At 39.4% G+C, this 18,909-nt stretch overlaps 1 protein-coding gene and 1 pseudogene across 2 annotated transcripts in view; both read right to left on the bottom strand.

Moving 5' to 3' along the window:
• Positions 1–18,418, bottom strand: part of GPATCH8 (G-patch domain containing 8) — a 113,413-nt gene extending 94,995 nt beyond the window's left edge. Inside the window, exon 1 of one of the 2 annotated variants that reach the window (XM_059906963.1) lies at positions 18,298–18,418. In XM_059906963.1, the coding sequence (XP_059762946.1) occupies positions 18,298–18,342 (45 nt within the window). In that variant the 5' untranslated portion in view covers positions 18,343–18,418. The remainder of the gene's footprint in view (positions 1–18,297) is intronic. The other variant, XM_059906958.1, reaches the window with a different exon arrangement.
• Positions 508–805, bottom strand: LOC132355669 (protein BEX3-like; annotated as a pseudogene).
• Positions 18,419–18,909: the final 491 nt, after the last annotated feature.

The following is an 18,909-nucleotide window of genomic DNA, read 5'->3' on the forward strand; positions in this document are numbered from 1 at the left end:
CTTGAGTAAACCCGTAGTCAAAATTTCTAAAGCATTTCTTCAAAACAGTATGTCCATTTTAAAACCTGACTACAAAATTGTAAAATTGATAACAATGATTACCTCTAAGAAATGAAATGGAGAATGCAGCACTTTCTTTCACTTTTTACTTTGTTACAATGTACCCTGAACTTTTAAACAATATCCACTTTTACATTTGTACTACTTGTTCTGTTTTCCTTTGGGGGTTTTTTTGTTGGTTTTTTTTGGTTTTTTTTGCTTTTTAAAAGCTTTTTAATTGCTTTATTAACTTTACATTTTTCCAGGTGAATGGGTGAAACTGTACTGTTGACAGAAACTTCGATTGGGTGCCAAGGCAATCTCTAATTAGAAGCTGGTAACACCTGACACATGGAAATTACATAAAGTTCACAGCAAACGGATCAGTAAAGGCATATCAGGAAAATGCAAGGAAAAAGAAAACAACACTGGGAATCACAGTATTAATCTCAAGGGAAATGGCAGGAGTCAAGGCATAAGGCAAAATTCATCATGATGGTCATGGTGATTAGAGAGCTCCCCTACAAGTATACAAAGACAATTCCTCAACTGCAGCTCCCTAAGTTTTCTCCTGATTTCTCTCATCCCCTCCATTAACATTTCCATTTCCACCCATCCCATCACTGACCTGCCTACTGGGTATGGCCCACTGGAAATTACAGGCAAGTCAGCGAGCCTTTCCCTGTGTATTATTTCCTGCTGGCTGGTGGCCCCCTCCCAAAGGGGGGTCTTCCTCTCCATTCTGCATGGGCTGCTCCATTTCTTCATTTTCCTAGGCCTATCCTTGCTGTCTCTTGCTTCTCCGATTCTCGCCACGAGTGCACTGCTGCAACACTTATACCCACAGACCTGCTCCACTTTCCCTGGAGGGATGAAGGCTGCTTTGCTCTGCAGCTCCCAAGTCATGTGAGGGCACCACATCACCGCCAAGCTCACCCCCCAACTCCTGTAGCCAGTGCAGCAGGAGTGCACCCCTCCTGCCTCAAGCACACACACAGAAAACTCCCTGTATTACTGTTTTTAATAATACATTTTAATAAAGGGGGCACAATGTTCTAAAAAATTAAAGACGTTATTAGCACAAAGCTTCCTTACCTGTGACAAGAGGCTATTGGACTACTTGCTATATCTAGGTATAAGAGTAAACTTTTACCTACAAGTTGAGTCTAACAGAATGTCTGGGGAAAAGTCTTTTACAAAAAACACCCCATCAAGGGCATAATTTGAAAAGTGCAAATCACCTTTTTTTTTTTTTCCGGCCACACCACGAAGCTTGTGGGATCTTAGTTCCCCGACCAGGGATTGAACGCAGGCCACCACAATGAAAGCACTGAGTCCTAACCACTAGACAACCAGGGAATCCCACAAATCACCTTCAAAAGACTGAAAAAATTAGGGGACAAGGGCAAGGATGTGGAAATACCGAGTCCTTACAACAGTTAAAAAATCATCTTGCCTCTTTTATGTATCAGTTCTCAAAAAATCATCAAGCCTCTTCTCTCTTTATTTACATAAAAGGACATGTTATTCTAACCCAACACGTAATATTCACTAATTTTTTGTCATCTACTAGGAAGTGTTCTGGCACAGGACACATAGATAAAGAGAGAGTGCCTGGACTTAAGGAATATGCCTTATGGAGAAGGAAATAGCTAAACAGTGAATTACAATATGGTTAAGTGCCATAACAGAGATGTAAATGAAGAGCTGGGGGAGCATAGACTAGGAGTATCAAGCAAGACTTCACAGGGGAAGGGGGCTGGATCATAGCCAGGTGAAGGTGGAGTGTGGAGACTCCTCCACTGAAAAGTATAAGGCTGGCTTTGTAGAGCACAGGATTTATTCTCTGATCTATGATTTACGCTATATGCAGCTAGTAGAGGTCTTTAAGAAAGAGAATGGTATAGTAAGATTTGCTTTTTAAAACTGTTTATTAAGATTTTTTTTAAGGAGGTGGGGAGGAGGACCAAATATACAGAAAACAAAGGGGAAGCTGGAAAAGATCAAAGACAATGGAGATTTGGAGGGAATTGCCTTGAAGACTAGATAGCTCCTTCCTCAAAGAAGAGTTAAGAAGGACTATATTTTTGTTGGGCATTAAGGTGGTCAAAGAAGATATATGAAACTCTTCCTTTTTCTTTAGCAAAGGAAGCAAGCAGTCCCTTGTTTCCCCTGAAACAGATCATTTAAAGCAAATCTTTCTTACCTATAGGAACAATGTTAAATTTTGGATCCATGCTCCTAATGAAGGCTTTTATATCAAGTAAGTCATAAATTTATCTAACAATGTCCCAAACACAAATGTACAAGTCAAAAGGTTTGCTTTAAAAGATTAAACAAATATACAATAAACATAAGCATAGGGCCCCACTGAGCTAGAGAATATATATAGGTACTTATGATAATTGAAATACTTAAGTATTAATTACTCAAAATTAATGACAATTATAACATTAACTAAATTTTTGCTCAATGTCAAGAAGAGTCTAAGGAGCCATGACAACTAAATGTAATGTGATATCCTGTATGGGATCCTGGAATAGAAAAAGGACATTAGGGGAATACTACGGATATCTGAATAAAGTTAATAATAATGTATCAAGGGACTTCCCTGGCAGTCCCGTGGTTAAGACTCTGCACTTCCAATGCAGGGGGTGCGGGTTCGTTCCCTGGTGTGGGAACTAAGATCCCACATGCCTCTCGATGCGGCCAAATGCTACTACTACTACTACTACTACTACTAATATATCAATATTGGCTCATTAGTACAAATATGCCATACTAATGTAAAATGTTAACAGCAGGGGAAAATGGGCACAAAGTATATGAGGTATATGTGTATATATATGAACTCTGTACTATCTTAGCAATCTTTCTGTAAATCTAAAACTGTACTAAAATAAAAGGTTTATTTTTTTTAAAAAAGTTTTTTTTTTTTTTAATCTTTCTTTTTTTTTTTAAATTAATTTATTTATTTACTTATGGCTGTGTTGGGTCTTCGTCTCTGTGCGAGGGCTTTCTACAGTTGTGGCAAGTGGGGGCCACTCTTCATCGCAGTGCGCGGGCCTCTCACCATAGCGGCCTCTCTTGCTGCAGAGCACAGGCTCCAGATGCGCAGGCTCAGTAATTATGGCTCACGGGCCCAGTTGCTCCGCGGCATGTGGGATCTTCCCAGACCAGGGCTCGAACCCGTGTCCCCTGCATTGGCAGGCAGATTCTCAACCACTGCGCCACCAGGGAAGCCCATAAAAAAAAAAGGTTTTTTTTAAAAATTAATTAATTTATTAGTTATATTTGGTTGTATTGGGTCTTCGTTGCTGCGCGCGGGCCTTCTCTAGTTGTGGTGAGCAGGGGCTACTCTTCGTTGCGGCGTGCAGGCTTCTCATTGCGGTGACTTCTCTTGTTGCGGAGCACGGGCTCTAGGCCGTGTGGGCTTCAGTAGTTGCAGCACGTGGGCTCAGTAGTTGTGGCTCGCAGGCTCTAGAGCGCAGGCTCAGCAGTTGTGGCTCACGGGCCTAGCTGCTCCATGGCATGTGGGATCTTCCCGGACCAGGGCTCAAACCCGTGTCCCCTGCATTGGCAGGCGGGTTCTTAACCACTGTGCCACCAGGGAAGCCCCCAAAAAAAAAAAGTTTTGGGAAGGGTCAATACCACTCCATACACACAGACATGTACAGCTTCTTTTAGCTTTATAAAATACCTTTAGAAACCTTATCCTAAGGTTATTAGGATAAGCTCATGAGATACTCAATACAGGATTTGGGAATCAGTTGAATTTAGGGGATTTATTTTAATCATCCCTATTTTACAAACAAGAGAACTGATACATAAACTGATACAGAGATTGTCACAAATTCACAAAGGCTTCTGATTCTTAGCCCCATATTCCTTCCACTGTATTCCCATACAAAGCCCAAAGATTAAAAAAAAAAACCTTGCCTCCATAATTCTGAAATAATATTCCCTATAGAAAGCAGAGTTAGTCAAAACCTAGTTATCAATATATAACAGAGATAACTAATAAGAACCTGCTGTATAGCACGGGGAACTCTACTCAATATTCTGTAAGGGCCTATATGGGAAAAGAATCTTTAAAAAAAAAAAAAAAAGTGGATATATGTATATGTATAGCTGTACACCTGAAACTAACACAACATTGTAAATCGACTATACTCCAAATAAAAATTAAAAAAAAAAAAAAAACCTAGTTATCACAAGAGACACGGAAAGACTGAGGATGTGTTATACATTAGAGGAGACAAAGAATGGCTAAATGTAATCAATGTGGAATCCTGGATGGGATTCTGGAACAGAAAAAGGACATCAGTAGAAAAAGTGGTAAAATTCAAATAAGCTCTATGGTTTAGTTAATATTATTTTACCAATGTTAATTTCCTAGTTTTGATAATTATATTATGGTTATTGTACAAATACTGTAGCAGGAGAAGTTCGGTGAGTGATATACCAAAACCCTCTATACTATTTTTGGGACCATTCCATATGTCTAAAATAAGTTTAAAATAAATTAGTTTAAAATAAAAACAAAAAACAAAAATCTTTTAGTTATTATTATTGTTGAAAGCATATTATTATGAGAAAAAAATCAAAGTGCTGAAAAATGTGCTTGCATGCTACCGTTGGAAAGATAGAATGGAGAATGCCTGTATATATTAAGTAACTCTGAAAGAACCCACATATAATTGGAAATAGTGGTTGTCTTTGAGGTTAAGTGGTTTAACTTTTCACTCCGAATCCTTTTGTCCCTTCTGAATGTCGTACTAGAAAAGCAAAACGAAGAAGAAAGGAAGGGATATAAAAAGTGATTTCAAACTCCCAGGGCACAAACTATGATAGTAGTAGCAGTGATGATGACGATGATGATGATGATGATAATGATATTTTATTTCTTGCCTCTCTCTCCCATAAAAATTTTTTTCAAGTCATTCAGATGAACTTACTAAGATCCTTCTTTCCAAAAATAGTCAGTATGGCATCTGATTATCTGAAGACCTCAACAGGGATTTGAAGAGAAGTAATTTTTTCTGCTTTACCCTGCTTTCAAAACCACATTTAGATCTCTCAAATCCCGTTAGAGCTAGAATGATCGTATCATACAAACCAGGGCACTCAGAGTAAAAGGGAGTGCTAATCGTAATTAATTAGCCAGGACAAGAAGCATAAACCAAACATTGGGTCACCCTAGTGAAAATTCACAGATCCTATGTTAGAGCATTCTTAAAATTTGGTTTCAATGATGACTGCTTTGAACACTTATTCCATTGTCTAAATCAACTCTTCCTTTCTAAATATTACCTGCTTTCAGAATTGAAGTATAGCTTTTCATTTATGCTGATCAGAAATGTAAGTTCAAAAAGATCAGACACGCACACACCAAAAAATGTGTCAAAGATTTTTAAACGCACACACATGTATACATACACCTAGCTGACTTTCTTTCAACTGCTTCTTCTCTCAAAAAAGTATCAACTTGTGGTAGGTCTAACTACAAATGAATAGAACCTGACTGACCTGCATGTCATTAAAGTACACGGTAGCTCTAGTTCCTTACAGGTCAAGGATTCTGCTTCCAAGCACAGGACAAATGTGGAAACTTCTCATTACAAATTTAGCTGTAGTGATCATTTAAATATAAATAGAGACAGGGGTTGCCCTAAATTTATCCATATAAATAATCTTGTTTTTTGCTAACCAGTGCTAATTTTGGAATCCACATAATCCCACAGCTGTACCTTTTCCAGTGATTAACTGTATGGTAATTAATAGGGAAAATTAGAGCTAAAGAAAAGTGTGGGACAATTCTTTAAGGATCACAACAAACAGCCCATAATTTCAAATAGCAAAACATAATATTTAAGACCCTAAAGAGGTGAGTCTCTTCCATCTTCCTATGACTATTAAAATTTAATACCATTTCTTAAAAAAATAAATAATGAAAAATATTACTCACAAAGTCGGCAGATCCAAAGTTCTGATCTGAATAGTCAAATCAATCATTAACACAAGGATTATACAGACTGAGATTTTAAATCCTGTCTGGCTTTTCCCATCTAGACTAGGTATGAGCCAAGTTTAAAAGTTTTATCTTTGGCAGTTTATTGTACCACTCATGCTAACCCTATCTTAGCACCTGGCTCTGGCTATTTAGCTGCATACTGTAGATGTTCCTGTCTCTCTCTGCTCCAAATCTCGCCAACCAAAATTTATCTTTTGTACTGTATTTACCATTATCCCCTTAGAGATTGTCTAATGTCTCCAAGTGTATATATTAATCATAGCCCTACATCACAACTCAAATAACATACTTGTTTATAATCTGGACTTTCTAAATTCAAAACATATAATGATGCTGAGTCCACCTGCCATGGCCCCAAAATAGTTTTGTTTAGCAGACAGAGCCGTACAGAACAGCTTCATATTTCATCTATGAACAAAAACAGTCCTCCTCTGTCAACAAATAAATATGAGAATTCATCTCTGTCTCCCTCTACCCTACTCATTCCAAATAAACTAATTCTAGTATTATCTTAATTCAGAAAGAAAATGTCTCAGGATGAAAAACCTATCCAAAAAGAAATGGACATTCTGGGACTTCTCAGGCAGTCCAGTGGTTAGGACTCCACGCTTTCACTGCTGAGGGCCCGGGTTCTATCACTGGTTGGGGAGCTAAGATCCCACAAGCCGCTTGGCCAGAAAAAAAAAAAAAAAGAAAAGAAAAGGACATTCTGGGGGATTCTTGATGTTATTTTATTAGTACATTTAAAATTTATTTCAATTTAGAAAATAGACAGAAACACCATTATGGTCAATTCCTCAAAAACCCCAGTTCTTCAATACTGTTTTCTTAATGATATAGTCTGATTTCCAATGACTTCCAGTATATTATTGTAAAGCCAAAGATCTCTGAAGTCAGAGACACCAGAAATCAAATCATTACTATCTGCTAGCTGTATAACCTGGGGCAGATTACCAAACCACTCTCTGGGCTTAAGGCCTGTTTCCCCAGCTGTAAATTCCAGATGATTACACTACAGTATTACTGCATAGGTTTTGAGATGTAAAGAGTTACAAAATAATGAATTATTATTTTAAGGCACTGTTGAGGCCAGTCAGTAACCCAGAAGAATAAATTCACTTATTAAACTTAACTCTATGTAATCTGGTAAGAAAGATAATTTGCTAAGCCATCTCAGTAAATATCTAAGAACTTGAAAACACATTACACTGAGTCAAGGGTATAAGCATATCACACACTCGTCTAAAAATACACGTACATCTGTTTGACATATCAAATTTTCTGGATAATTTGACTAGAACAAGAAAGGACTGGTTTCCAAAAACTCATAACACTGAAAAATTAGGAACTTTTTAAAACCCCATAGGAGGGCTTCCCTGGTGGCGCAGTGGTTGAGAGTCGGCCTGCCAATGCAGGGAACACGGGTTCGAGCCCTGGTCTGGGAGGATCCCATATGCCGCGGAGCAGCTGGGCCCGGGAGCCACAATTACTGAGCCTGCGCGTCTGGAGCCTGTGCTCCGCAACAAGAGAGGCCGCGATAGTGAGAGGCCCGCGCACCGCGATGAAGAGTGGCCCCCGCTCGCTGCAACTAGAGAAAGCCCTCCCGCAGAAACGAGGACCCAACACAGCCATAAATTAAAAAAAAAAAAAAAAAAAAAACCATTAGGAGAAGTCGACCTTTTTCAGAAATTCAGGCAAAGTCAGTAAACAATTTTTGAGGCATTCAAAAAGATACGGAGACAAGAGTTAAGTCCTCTGAAGGGCTTCCCTGGTGGCGCAGTGGTTAAGAATCCACCTGCCGGTTCAAGCCCTGGTCTGGGAAGATCCCACATGCCGCGGAACAAGTAGGCCCATGTGCCACAATTACTGAGCCTGTGCTCCGCAACGAGAGAGGCCGCGATAATGAGAGGCCCACACACCACGACGAAGAGTGGCCCCCACTTGCCGCAACTGGAGAGAGCCCTCGCACAGAAATGAAGACCCAACACAGCCATAAATAAATAAAATAAATAAATAAAGATACATGAAATTGCTAAAATTTAAAAAAAAAAAAGAATCCACCTGCCAATGCAGGGGACACGGGTTCGAGCCCTGGTCCGGGAAAATCCCACATGGCTTGGAGCAACTAAGCTCATGCGCCACAACTACTGAGCCTGCGTGGCACAACTACTGAAGCCTGCGTGCAGCAACGAAGACCCAACGCAGCCAAAGATAGACAGATTAAATAGACAGAAAAAATAAATAAATTAATTTTTAAAAAAAAGTCCTCTGAGACCCATAGCAATGCTTATTACTTTTCACCACTGGCTGGTATGATAAATGTCTATCTATTTAGACGTTTGACAAAAATTCTGCACTAGTCCAAGGAAAAACAATGTGTATGTACAATGTGTCACACAAAAGGAAACTCACAACTAAAAGATTGCTGAAATCATATACAATATAAAATAAAGTGAGATTATAACTCTCCGTAAGACAACCTCCACACTTGAAATATCCTTCAACTGGCTTTAGGATGTCACAGAACTAATATATATATATTAGAACTAATATATATATAACCTATATAATCCACAGCACAGCAGGAAGTTGAGCCACCAAATCTGGACATTCTTCTTAGAGTCTACGAAGTCTTTCCTTCCTACATACACGTCTCTACTTAACCATTAATTCAAATACCTGAGCAACCTGTAGGTGCCAGACCCTGACTCAATACTAGAAAAATGAATAAAACAAGAAAGACTGCATTCAAGGAGTTCCACGTCCAGGGAGATGAGATAAATTATAAGTATTATAATAAGTATTACAAAGTATACCGTAGGAGAAATAGAACAACACAGTGCTTAAAGGCTGAGACTGGTCCAAACTACTTGAAACCTACTTCTTCGACTCACTAGCTGTGTGAAGTGGGTAAGTTTTTCTTTTGTAAAATGGGGATAAAAATAAAACCCACCTTACCGGGGATTACATGAGATAATAATGCATACCATAGTACCTAACAGAGAGCACTCTGTACTGTTAGCTACTACTATTACTAATAAAAGTGTTGTTACTGAAATATGACCAAAGTGCTGTGGGAGCACAGAAAATGAAGCAACTAACTCTGCCTAGGGAAGACGTCAGAGACAACAGCAAATTGAGTCTTGAAGAATGAGTAGTAAGGGGACTTCCCTGGTGGCGCGGTGGATAAGACTCCCTGCTCCCAATGCAGGGGGCCTGGGTTCAATCCCTGGTCAGGGAACTAGATCCCACACGCATGCCCCAACTAAGGAGCCTGCCTGCTGAAACTAAGACCTGGTGCAACCAAATAAATAAACAGATATTTTTTAAAAAAGAATGAGTAGTAGGAATTCCAGACAGGTAAGAGCATATGCAAAAACAAAAAACAATGAAAGAGTCTAGCATGTCCAGATAATAACATAAAGTACAAGATAGCAGGACAGGACAATGAGGGGGAAGAAAAAAATACACCTGTTACAATGGCACCAGATGCTTAAGAAGAGTCTTAGAAACCAAGTTAGTGCGTTTGTATCTTATACTTGAAACAATCAGGAAAGACAGGAAAAGTCATATTTTAGGAGAAAACAGTGTTCAAAACTGAGTTTACTGTGTGGCCTCAATTTCTGTTTTCTCTTCTGTAAAATGAAGGATACCACCACCTGGTTTGGATGGTTACTTAGATTAGATAAATATCTCCAAAATGCCTTGGCACAAGGCCTGGCATGTAATACTACTCAAAAAATAGTAGCTGATAGTATCATCATTAGATTCCACAGCAGTCAACTTTTGATGCTATAACGGTCATGGATAAGTTTTTGGTACCCTAATTTGACAGTACCCAGTAGAAGTACCACTCTTCTCTGCCATCTACTCTTTTACTGGAACAAATTAACAAAATGGACTAATTTTTTAAAAATCTTCTTTTCTTATCCTTTTATGATGCTATGCTAACAAACAGGCACTCAATAAATGTTTGGGAAATGGAATGGAATTTCTGGTAGGCCTATAAACAGCAAAAAGGCAAGCAAGAAGTCATGAAGAACCAATTAAGCTTATAACGCTGAGATGGTTCTGGGAAAAAAAATATTTAATAATAAGCATACCATCTATTTCCTACCAGTTAGTTAACTGGTAGAAAATGCTGCTATGTATTAAAGAGAAACAATGCTTTGCATAATGTAGACAATACCAACACTCATCTCCTCAGAAAGAGGCCAAACTATGTACCACAGCAGAAAGAACGCTACAAAAGAAATCAGAAGATTAAAGTTCAAAACTCAGCTCTGTACTAGGCAAATACTTAATTTATCCTCAGTTTCTTCATCTATGAAAGACTTACTACCTATACTACTTATCTTGCTGAGTTACTGGGAGAATTAGACAAGAATGTATACAAGGGCACTTATTAAACCATGACAGTATGCAACTACACAATATTACCATTCTAATATCTAGGTTAGATGATTTTACAACACCCTGGTGCCTCAGTTCCCTAACTTCCTTTCCTATAATGATCTTGACCTCCATTCTACCTTAGCCATTTCACTCTCATGGTCATTACTAATAACTTCAACCCTCCCATAATCTCTACTTCAAATACTGTGCTCTCCAACCACAACCTCCTGTCCTTCCAGCTCATTACCTCTAGTACCTCCACTCCAACAATTCTTAAACCCCATCAGAACCTACAATCCATTGATCCAACTTTTTTCTCTACCCTCCACCCCAAAAGTCCTCACTTATCTCTCTGCCATGCTTAAAATCATATAGCCCATTATCATAATCACTCCCTTGTATACGCCCTCTACTCCCTTGCCCCCACTCACATTAATTTTGGTTAATGGAGACTGGTTATCACAGCTTTAACTGTATGTATAGCACATCTAACACAACTGTATCTAAATCAATCTTCCTATGTCTATTCCCCTGCTTAAACAACACCTTAAATAGCCAGTACATGCCTGCCTACAGCATTAAAATAAAACTTACTTTTGTATCCCTAGCTTTCACTTTTCCCCTATTCCCAATGTTTTATTCATTGTCCTAAAAAAACCAATTCTAAAAAAAAAAAAAAAAAAAAAACCCAATTCTGCTAGTTCCACTTCTATACTTTTACCCTATTTTCTCCAACTGAATGCCTCCCATTCTTTTCCTTTGCAAGGATGCAAACCCATCTTTCAAGACCCAGTTTAAATGCTAATTTCTTCATAAAAGCACACCTAATTATTCCACTTTAAGGGCTCTCTCTTTTCCTTAGGGTTTTGCATTTACTGACTATAATACTATTCATCTGATAATCATGCTAGTCTTGTGTGTAATAAACTTAATATTATTACTTTTGTTATCTCTCCAGCTAAAACAATAGCTCCTTGAAAAACACCACTTCTTAACCAACTCCGCCACATAATCATACATGCTATTCTTAGTACAACCCCTATTCAAATATTGTTTTAACAATTTTAATTAGCTTATATTCTAAAAAATATTCTTGAAGTAAATAAACTCCTTTGCATCTCTTGTGCAGATGATACCCTAAAGTAGTATTAAACCAATTAAATTTTCAACCACTTTTGCCCCTTCTTTTAAAATACTCCATAATTTTACTCATAGCAACAAGAGAAGTTATTGACACTACAGCATATAAACCACAAGCGTCAGCTTTAGTTTCTTCTATAGTCAAGACCTAAAGTATCAAATTAATTTCTTGATTTTTTTATCAGTACTGCCTATAAAAAGGGTGAAAAATTAAGCTGTTCTTCTCTCATCAACTCTGGAAAAATACTATTACATGAACCGTGAGATACGAACACTGACTCTTCCAACAAGCATTATTTAAAATGTCAGATACAAAACATGATCGGACTTCCCTGGCAGCGCAGTGGTTAAGAATCCACCTGCCAATGCAGGGGACACGGGTTCAAGCCCTAGTCTGGGAAGATCCCACATGCCACGGAGCAACTAAGCCCGTGCACCACAACTGCTGAGCCTGCGCTCTAGAGCCCGCGAGCCACAACTACTGAGCCCAAGCGCCACAACTACTGAAGCCCACGCGCCTAGAGCCCGTGCTCCACAACAAGAGAAGCCACCACAATGAGAAGCCCGCGCACCGCAACGAAGAGTAGCCCCAGCTCGCCGCAACTAGAGAAAGCCCCCGTGCAGCAACAAAAACCCAACACAGCCAAAAATATATAAATAAATTTATTTATTTATTAAAAAAAAAAAAAAACACCATGATCAATGACTTTTCTCTATTACGACTTTAAACCTGGAGAGCTATTTTGTATTTCAGTTCTATAAAACACAGCGATAAATTGAAATTCCCTCTCGAAATCAATGTAGTTGCCAAAGAGTGGCAAGGATGACAAAAAATAATTGGAACCTCATGAGATGAGAGTAAATGTAATATTACAAAGATAACTTTCTGGTTGCTTGACTGACACAAAACACAAGATTTATCTTACCCTAACATTGTCAGTAAAAAGAAGAATTAAGGCAAGAAACAGGAAACTCGTGGTTTTGGGTCCTAACTTTAATTTCTTACTCTCTATAGCACTTACTAAAACATTATGTGCTATTAACCTATGTACAATGCCAAACCAACTTTAGCTATACTTTTTTCCCCCACACATTCCTAAATTAGTATAAAATACTAAGTGTATGTTAAATCCCAAAGATATCATTTTGTGTAAGAATGACAACACAGTATCTTCAGCCTGGGCATATTTAATTTTTTGCACTGATTAATACAATATGCATTAAGCACATTTGGTTAGACTTCCAAGTTAAATGGACAATTCATTTTTTATAACTGGAAAATCATTACAACATCTTCTGGTATTCACTGCAATATCAAATCAATGCCTTCTTTCAGTATTTGTGGTGGTCATTTGTAATTCCTTTGGTAATTGCCATGAGTCAGCTTTCACTTAATACTAAATGGCAATGCTAATATGAAAAGAGAATGCCAGACATACAAGCAAAAGTACCAAGTTGTTTCAGGAAGGAATTTGAATAGAATTCAAGAACTGGATGTCTACCTCAAGCTGGAATCCATTTTCATTAATAAAATATTAGAAACTTATTAAATCACAAGAACAAAAATGAAACCTCTACATGGGTTTCAAACCCATAATTCAAGATTTCATGAACTTCTGCTACAACTTTTCCAAAAATGGTAATCTTGACCACATCAAGAAAACAGACTGTCCTTTATTCATTTTATCATGTACCCAAATAGACTGAATTTATATGGAAATTATCTCAGCAATGAAGCAGCACAATCAGGATAGCTAATTATATACGTTTTACAAAAAATTTTAAGTCACAAACTTTAGTTCTGGTTATATAACTTAAAGACCTGAGAAAATGTGATAAAAGAATCCTTCGCAGTACTTTAATGAGAATTCTGTGACGCATACAGACTAAAAGGAAGGAATACAACAGGGACACCCATTTTTCTATAATTTTGACGGCACTCAGCCTAATGATGTATTTGTCTAGATCTGTTTCTTCTTGGTCTTCCATGCCTACTTTGAAAACAAATAAATAAGGGTACCATCACATGGAGCCCTATGATCACACTTCTCGCCAACCCCATCCTCCCTTCAATGCAAATTATAAGTGTCTCTATGATGTTATTCCTTAATATGTCCCACGTTTTTAAGTGCCTTTTGCCTTAAATATATACCCTCTACCCTTCAAATCACCACCAGGGAGCTTTCCTTTATTCTGACCTTTCTTTGGTCACTCTTGATCCCTTGAGAATATACTAACCAATAACTTTGCATTTGCTAATAATAATCATGCCAATTCATCATCAGTATTTTGAAATTTGCACAGCCTTGGTTCCAATCCTTTCCACCTATCATAATGTATATGGGAAACGAAATAGTAATGATTTTGCATAAGTTTCAGTCTCCCAAGCAAAGCTGACAATGATTTTCATAGCTAGTGGCATCTTTCAGATGATAGGAAACACGGGAAACAGAGATTAGAACACTTGCCCATGTGTGATCTCTGGCATGCCTGCATTAGAATGCCAACTCTATTACACAGACCCACACAGAAAATATATTAACATATTTCTATGACCTAAATATTTTAAAACTGTAAACCTCCTGACTTAATGGTCTCAATTAAGAATTATCTGGGGGCTTCCCTGGTGGCGCAGGCTTCCCTGGTGGCGCAGTGGTTGAGAATCTGCCTGCCAATGCAGGGGACACGGGTTCGAGCCCTGGTCTGGGAAGATCCCACATGCTGCGGAGCAACTGGGCCCGTGAGCCACAACTACTGAGCCAGCGCGCCTGGAGCCTGTGCTCCGCAATAAGAGAGGCCGCGATAGTGAGAGGCCCTGGCACCGCGATGAAGAGTGGCCCCTGCTCGCCGCAACTAGAGGAAGCCCTCGCACAGAAACTAAGACCCAACGCAGCCAAAAATAAATAAATAAATTTATTTTTAAAAAATTAAAAAAAAAAAAGAATTATCTGAAGGTCACATCCTGGTATCATATATGAAACACAAAAAGGAATCCTACAAACATACTACATAAAAGTAACACATGACTTGCTTATTGCTGTGTACCATTATGATTACTATATAGGTTATAGGAAGTTCTTGGGTAATTTTTACATTTTTATTATCACCTTTAAGATAGTTGTTTCTCTATCACTCACTGATCTATTATTGTAGCTCCTTTTCATTAGAAATCTAATGCAGAATACATTCAGAACAAGAAGAAATGAGAGGCTACTCTAAATCACCAGTCCTCTGCAGGTACACAAGCTGAAGAACATTTCCTCACTAACATTCAGCTGCATCATCATTAATAGCTGTGCAACCACTAAATGCTAAGCAGTGTGTACACCTCATAGCTGTATATCACTGTACAAATAATACTTTCTTTAGTGTACTTGTAGTTCAAAGTGTTGAACACATCTATATTGTAAATTATACTATGTTATTTTCCATTAGTTTGTGTAACATTTCAATCTGTGAACAAGTATGCCGTAATCTGGTAAACGTAGGCAGAAGTCATGTCTCATTCAGAAATTGAGGTCAGATTCTTAAAGTAGCTAAAACTCTTAAAACATTAAAAAAATAAATACATCAGCCTAAATCACAAAGACTTCCAAAAATAAAATACCACTTAAAAGGGGTACACAAAAGAATGTCTGAACTAAAACAAGTTAACAATATATCCTGTACAACAAGGTGTAACTTATCACTGTCAGGAGCCTCCCTAGAAGCCTTGGGAGACCAAGGAGAAACAGATCTGCACAAAACGCAACAGAGTAAAAACTGTAATTGTATCACCTCTCTAAAAGCTCATTTATTCTTTGTGACCTATAAGTTTATCCTACACATTTGATGACTCAATTACAGTTATATAAAATACATAATTGCCAGTAGAGATAATGGTCATGAGCACAGGTTCAAAAGTCAAAAAGCCAGAGTCTGAATCCAGGTTCTGCCATTTACCAGCTGCGTATACTTGGCCAAGTTATTTAATTATCTGTGCCTGAGCTGCCTCATTTGAAAATGAGAGTAACAGTAACTACCTCCTAGAGTTATTGTGAAGATTATGAGATAACACACGTAAAGCTCATAGAACAGTACCTGTTTATTAAAATGAAGTTATCAAATGTTTTCAAACATATGTCCCTGATAATAATTACTCTTTATATTCATAAGTGCTTCAAGTGGCATACCAGTTAAGCTCCTCACTATATTATACAAGACACCTTTGAAACTTTAAGTGTTCACAAAATCTAATAGTGAAGCCACCTTTGACTCCATACTGAATTCAAGAGACAGTATTCAAACTCCCCAAAATTTGCACTTGATGGTAAATTGGCAAAGAGTGAAATTCTAAATTATCTTGCCAAATTAAAGGCAAAGAAAATGATAATCATCTAGAACTTACCAGAGAAGGTGCACAGAAAAATTTCCAGTGCTAGAAAAAGATATGTTTAAAGCAACAGGATCTATACACTGTGTCTGGAAACCTACTTTGGATCTGTTTTCAAGTGTACTTACTAGCTTCACCTCATTTATCACTTAAAACCTTAAAAGAAGGCCACAGTTAATTTTGAATAACCTGACCTTGAACAATGTTTCAGATATACTATATGCAGGAGCATCCTATTATGTCTTCTCTCCAATAACTAAATCAAATGACATCATTAATGAAAATCAATCTGTATTTCCCCTTTATTAAAACATCCAGAAAACAGTACTTTTAAGTATTTTTAAATGAATGATTTTTTTTTAATGTTAGCACAATAATTTACAGAAGTTTTATTATCCTGTAATTGTCTAAAAGTTTTTCATTACCAATGCCCTATTTATCCATAATGCTGGGACATCTGTATTTTAAATACCAATATTTACCTGGTTGACCCAATACAGCAGGAATTGGGTATTCCAATATAAAAGCAGTACATAAAATATATGTAGTATCTTCAAAGGACTACCAAGCAACCCAAAGCAGATCTTATACAAACGCAACTACAGCATCAGAAGAGAAAGTCATCATCTTACTTGAAAAAGTAGAGGCTTTCTCAGTTTTTTCAGGTGACGGCATTCATACTCTGCTCTCCAGTTTTCAAAATCTTTCAAGGCCCTGCAAATCCTGTTTGTTTGACTGCTGAAATCCTGTGGTTGACAAACATTTCCCCTCAAAACTTAATTGTCCATATTATTTATTTTCAATTTTATTAAGTGATCCCCAAATTCTCTCCTCTGAAAAGCACTTGAGGATTTTAGTTACCAACATGTCTCCTTAAAAAACTACCAATAAATCCCACACATCTTGCAGCCTACTCATGTTTTATGCTGCTCCCTAAAACAAACAAACAAAAAACCACCTTTCCCAGGGTTCAAATGGCTAATATGAACTGACTGCTTCCAACTTCCCAGGACCTGCATTATAGCCTTAAACACCTTGAGATCCTGTATTGTGCTGCAGCTATCAGCAGGCGCATGATCACAAGGGTTTTCAACAGCCCCAGATCCTTCACTGCTGCAAAACTTCTCATAAGCATTCTAGGCACTAGATTGTTAAGTGCTGGCTTAACTGTTTTACCTGTTCATTTACCAACCCAAACATCTCGGGGAATTCAAAGCCTTCAAACTGCCTTCCGAAACCTATCCCGTGTATTCCCGTGTTACTTTGAGAAAGATCTGCAGCGGGATATTAATTTGAGTTCGGCATCCCCTGACCCAAACTGCTGTTGCCAGGATATGCGGTAGTAATGCAGTGGTTTCTTTGAGATTGAGGATGTATTTTACCCTAGAAATAGCCCATCTCTACTAAATCCCTTTTAGTACCCGAGACTGCTGCGGTAACAATGCTTAACTGGAAGGTATTCGAAACAGCCGAAAGACGTGTTGTTCTAATTTGGCCTTAATTTTTTCCTCAATAATGCTTGCCATGGCAAGGACATTTTTCCATACAACGTTTGCAACTGAAGAAAGAAAAATCAAGCTTTTGGTACTAGTCATCACCTGCTTGTAAAGTCCATTATCAGGACGCTTCTTACACATCTCTCGAGGTAGGATTTGGGGCTAAGCTTACATCAACCATCATCCTGTAACTTACTGTTTTCCAAGCCCATTTAATGGTCTAATGACAACAGCAACATTTACGCCCGGAGAAATCTCAATGTTTGACTAACCAAGAAGGCGTCTGATAACTAAAGCCCTCTTTCTCCGGGTGAGGACATGGAAAAATAGACAATGAAAGGGATTTATCTGTTACAATGAGGAAAGAGGGGGAAGGACTCCAAGAAGAGCCGTGCGAGCAAAATCCAGGGGTTCGGGATCCCCGATCTCAGCAACACTCGCCCCAAGCCCTCCCACCCCAACCCAACCGCCGTGTCCCCTGGGAGACAGCCCAGCGCCCGCAACACGCTGGGCACACCCGAGGGCAGCACAACCCTCCTCCCACCCCCAGCAGCCAGGCTGGGGCTCCCAAACCCGCAGCCCGAACAGGCCGAGGCCGCAAACCCGGCGGCCTGAGGTAAAGAGGTAAGAGGATACGGGGTGAGAGGAGATGCGGCCTCGCCTCAAACCGGGAGGCCCCTTGAGGAATCGGAGGAAGGAGAAAAGGGAGCCGGTTCGGAAGCCGGAGCAGAGCCCGGAGAGAAAGCGAGCTGGGAGCGGGGGATGAGGAGGTTCCGGCTCGGCCAGCGCCTTCCCCGGACCTCGGCGACGCCCGTGTTTACCTGAAAGTCTCGGTCCTCGTTGAAGCGGGAGAAGCGGTCCGCCATTTTGCCGCCTTCACTCCTCTCAGGACGACGCTCTCCGGTTCGCTCCTTCCCTCCCGCGACACCCGCCCCCTCGCTCCCCTCCAGTGTTCCCCGCCTCCTCCCACGCCCACCCGCGTACAGGCTAGGGAGGGAGGAAGCGAGATATGCGCGTCCCGACCGGAGCCCCGCCGGCGCAGGCGCCTTTCTACCCTGGAGGCGGAACCTTCCCTCACGTCCCCGCTTCGCGCGCGACGCAGAGAGACCCCGGCGGCCGCGCGTGCGCACTCGCGCCAGAGGGCTGCAAACGCTTCCGGAGAGAAAGGTCACGAGAGGGCGCTGCGCTCCTAGAGCCGGATGTTTTCCACCTGCTCCCTTCTCCCAGTAGGGTATCTCTTTTTGCCGTCTTGCTTGCCTGAAAACGCAGAAGCCCATCTGCTTTCTTTACCAAATAGCAGCATAATGTAGTGGCTGAAAGCGCGGATTTTGGAGTCAGGCTTAGTTTCGAATCCCAGGTTCACCCTGAGGATTAAACGGCGAACGAGACAGGAAAGATCCCTTCTGTCATAGGGCTTACATTCCAGTGAGGAT

This window comes from Balaenoptera ricei, chromosome 20 (assembly GCF_028023285.1).
Source record: "Balaenoptera ricei isolate mBalRic1 chromosome 20, mBalRic1.hap2, whole genome shotgun sequence".
In the NCBI taxonomy this organism is placed as follows: Eukaryota; Metazoa; Chordata; class Mammalia; order Artiodactyla; family Balaenopteridae; genus Balaenoptera; species Balaenoptera ricei.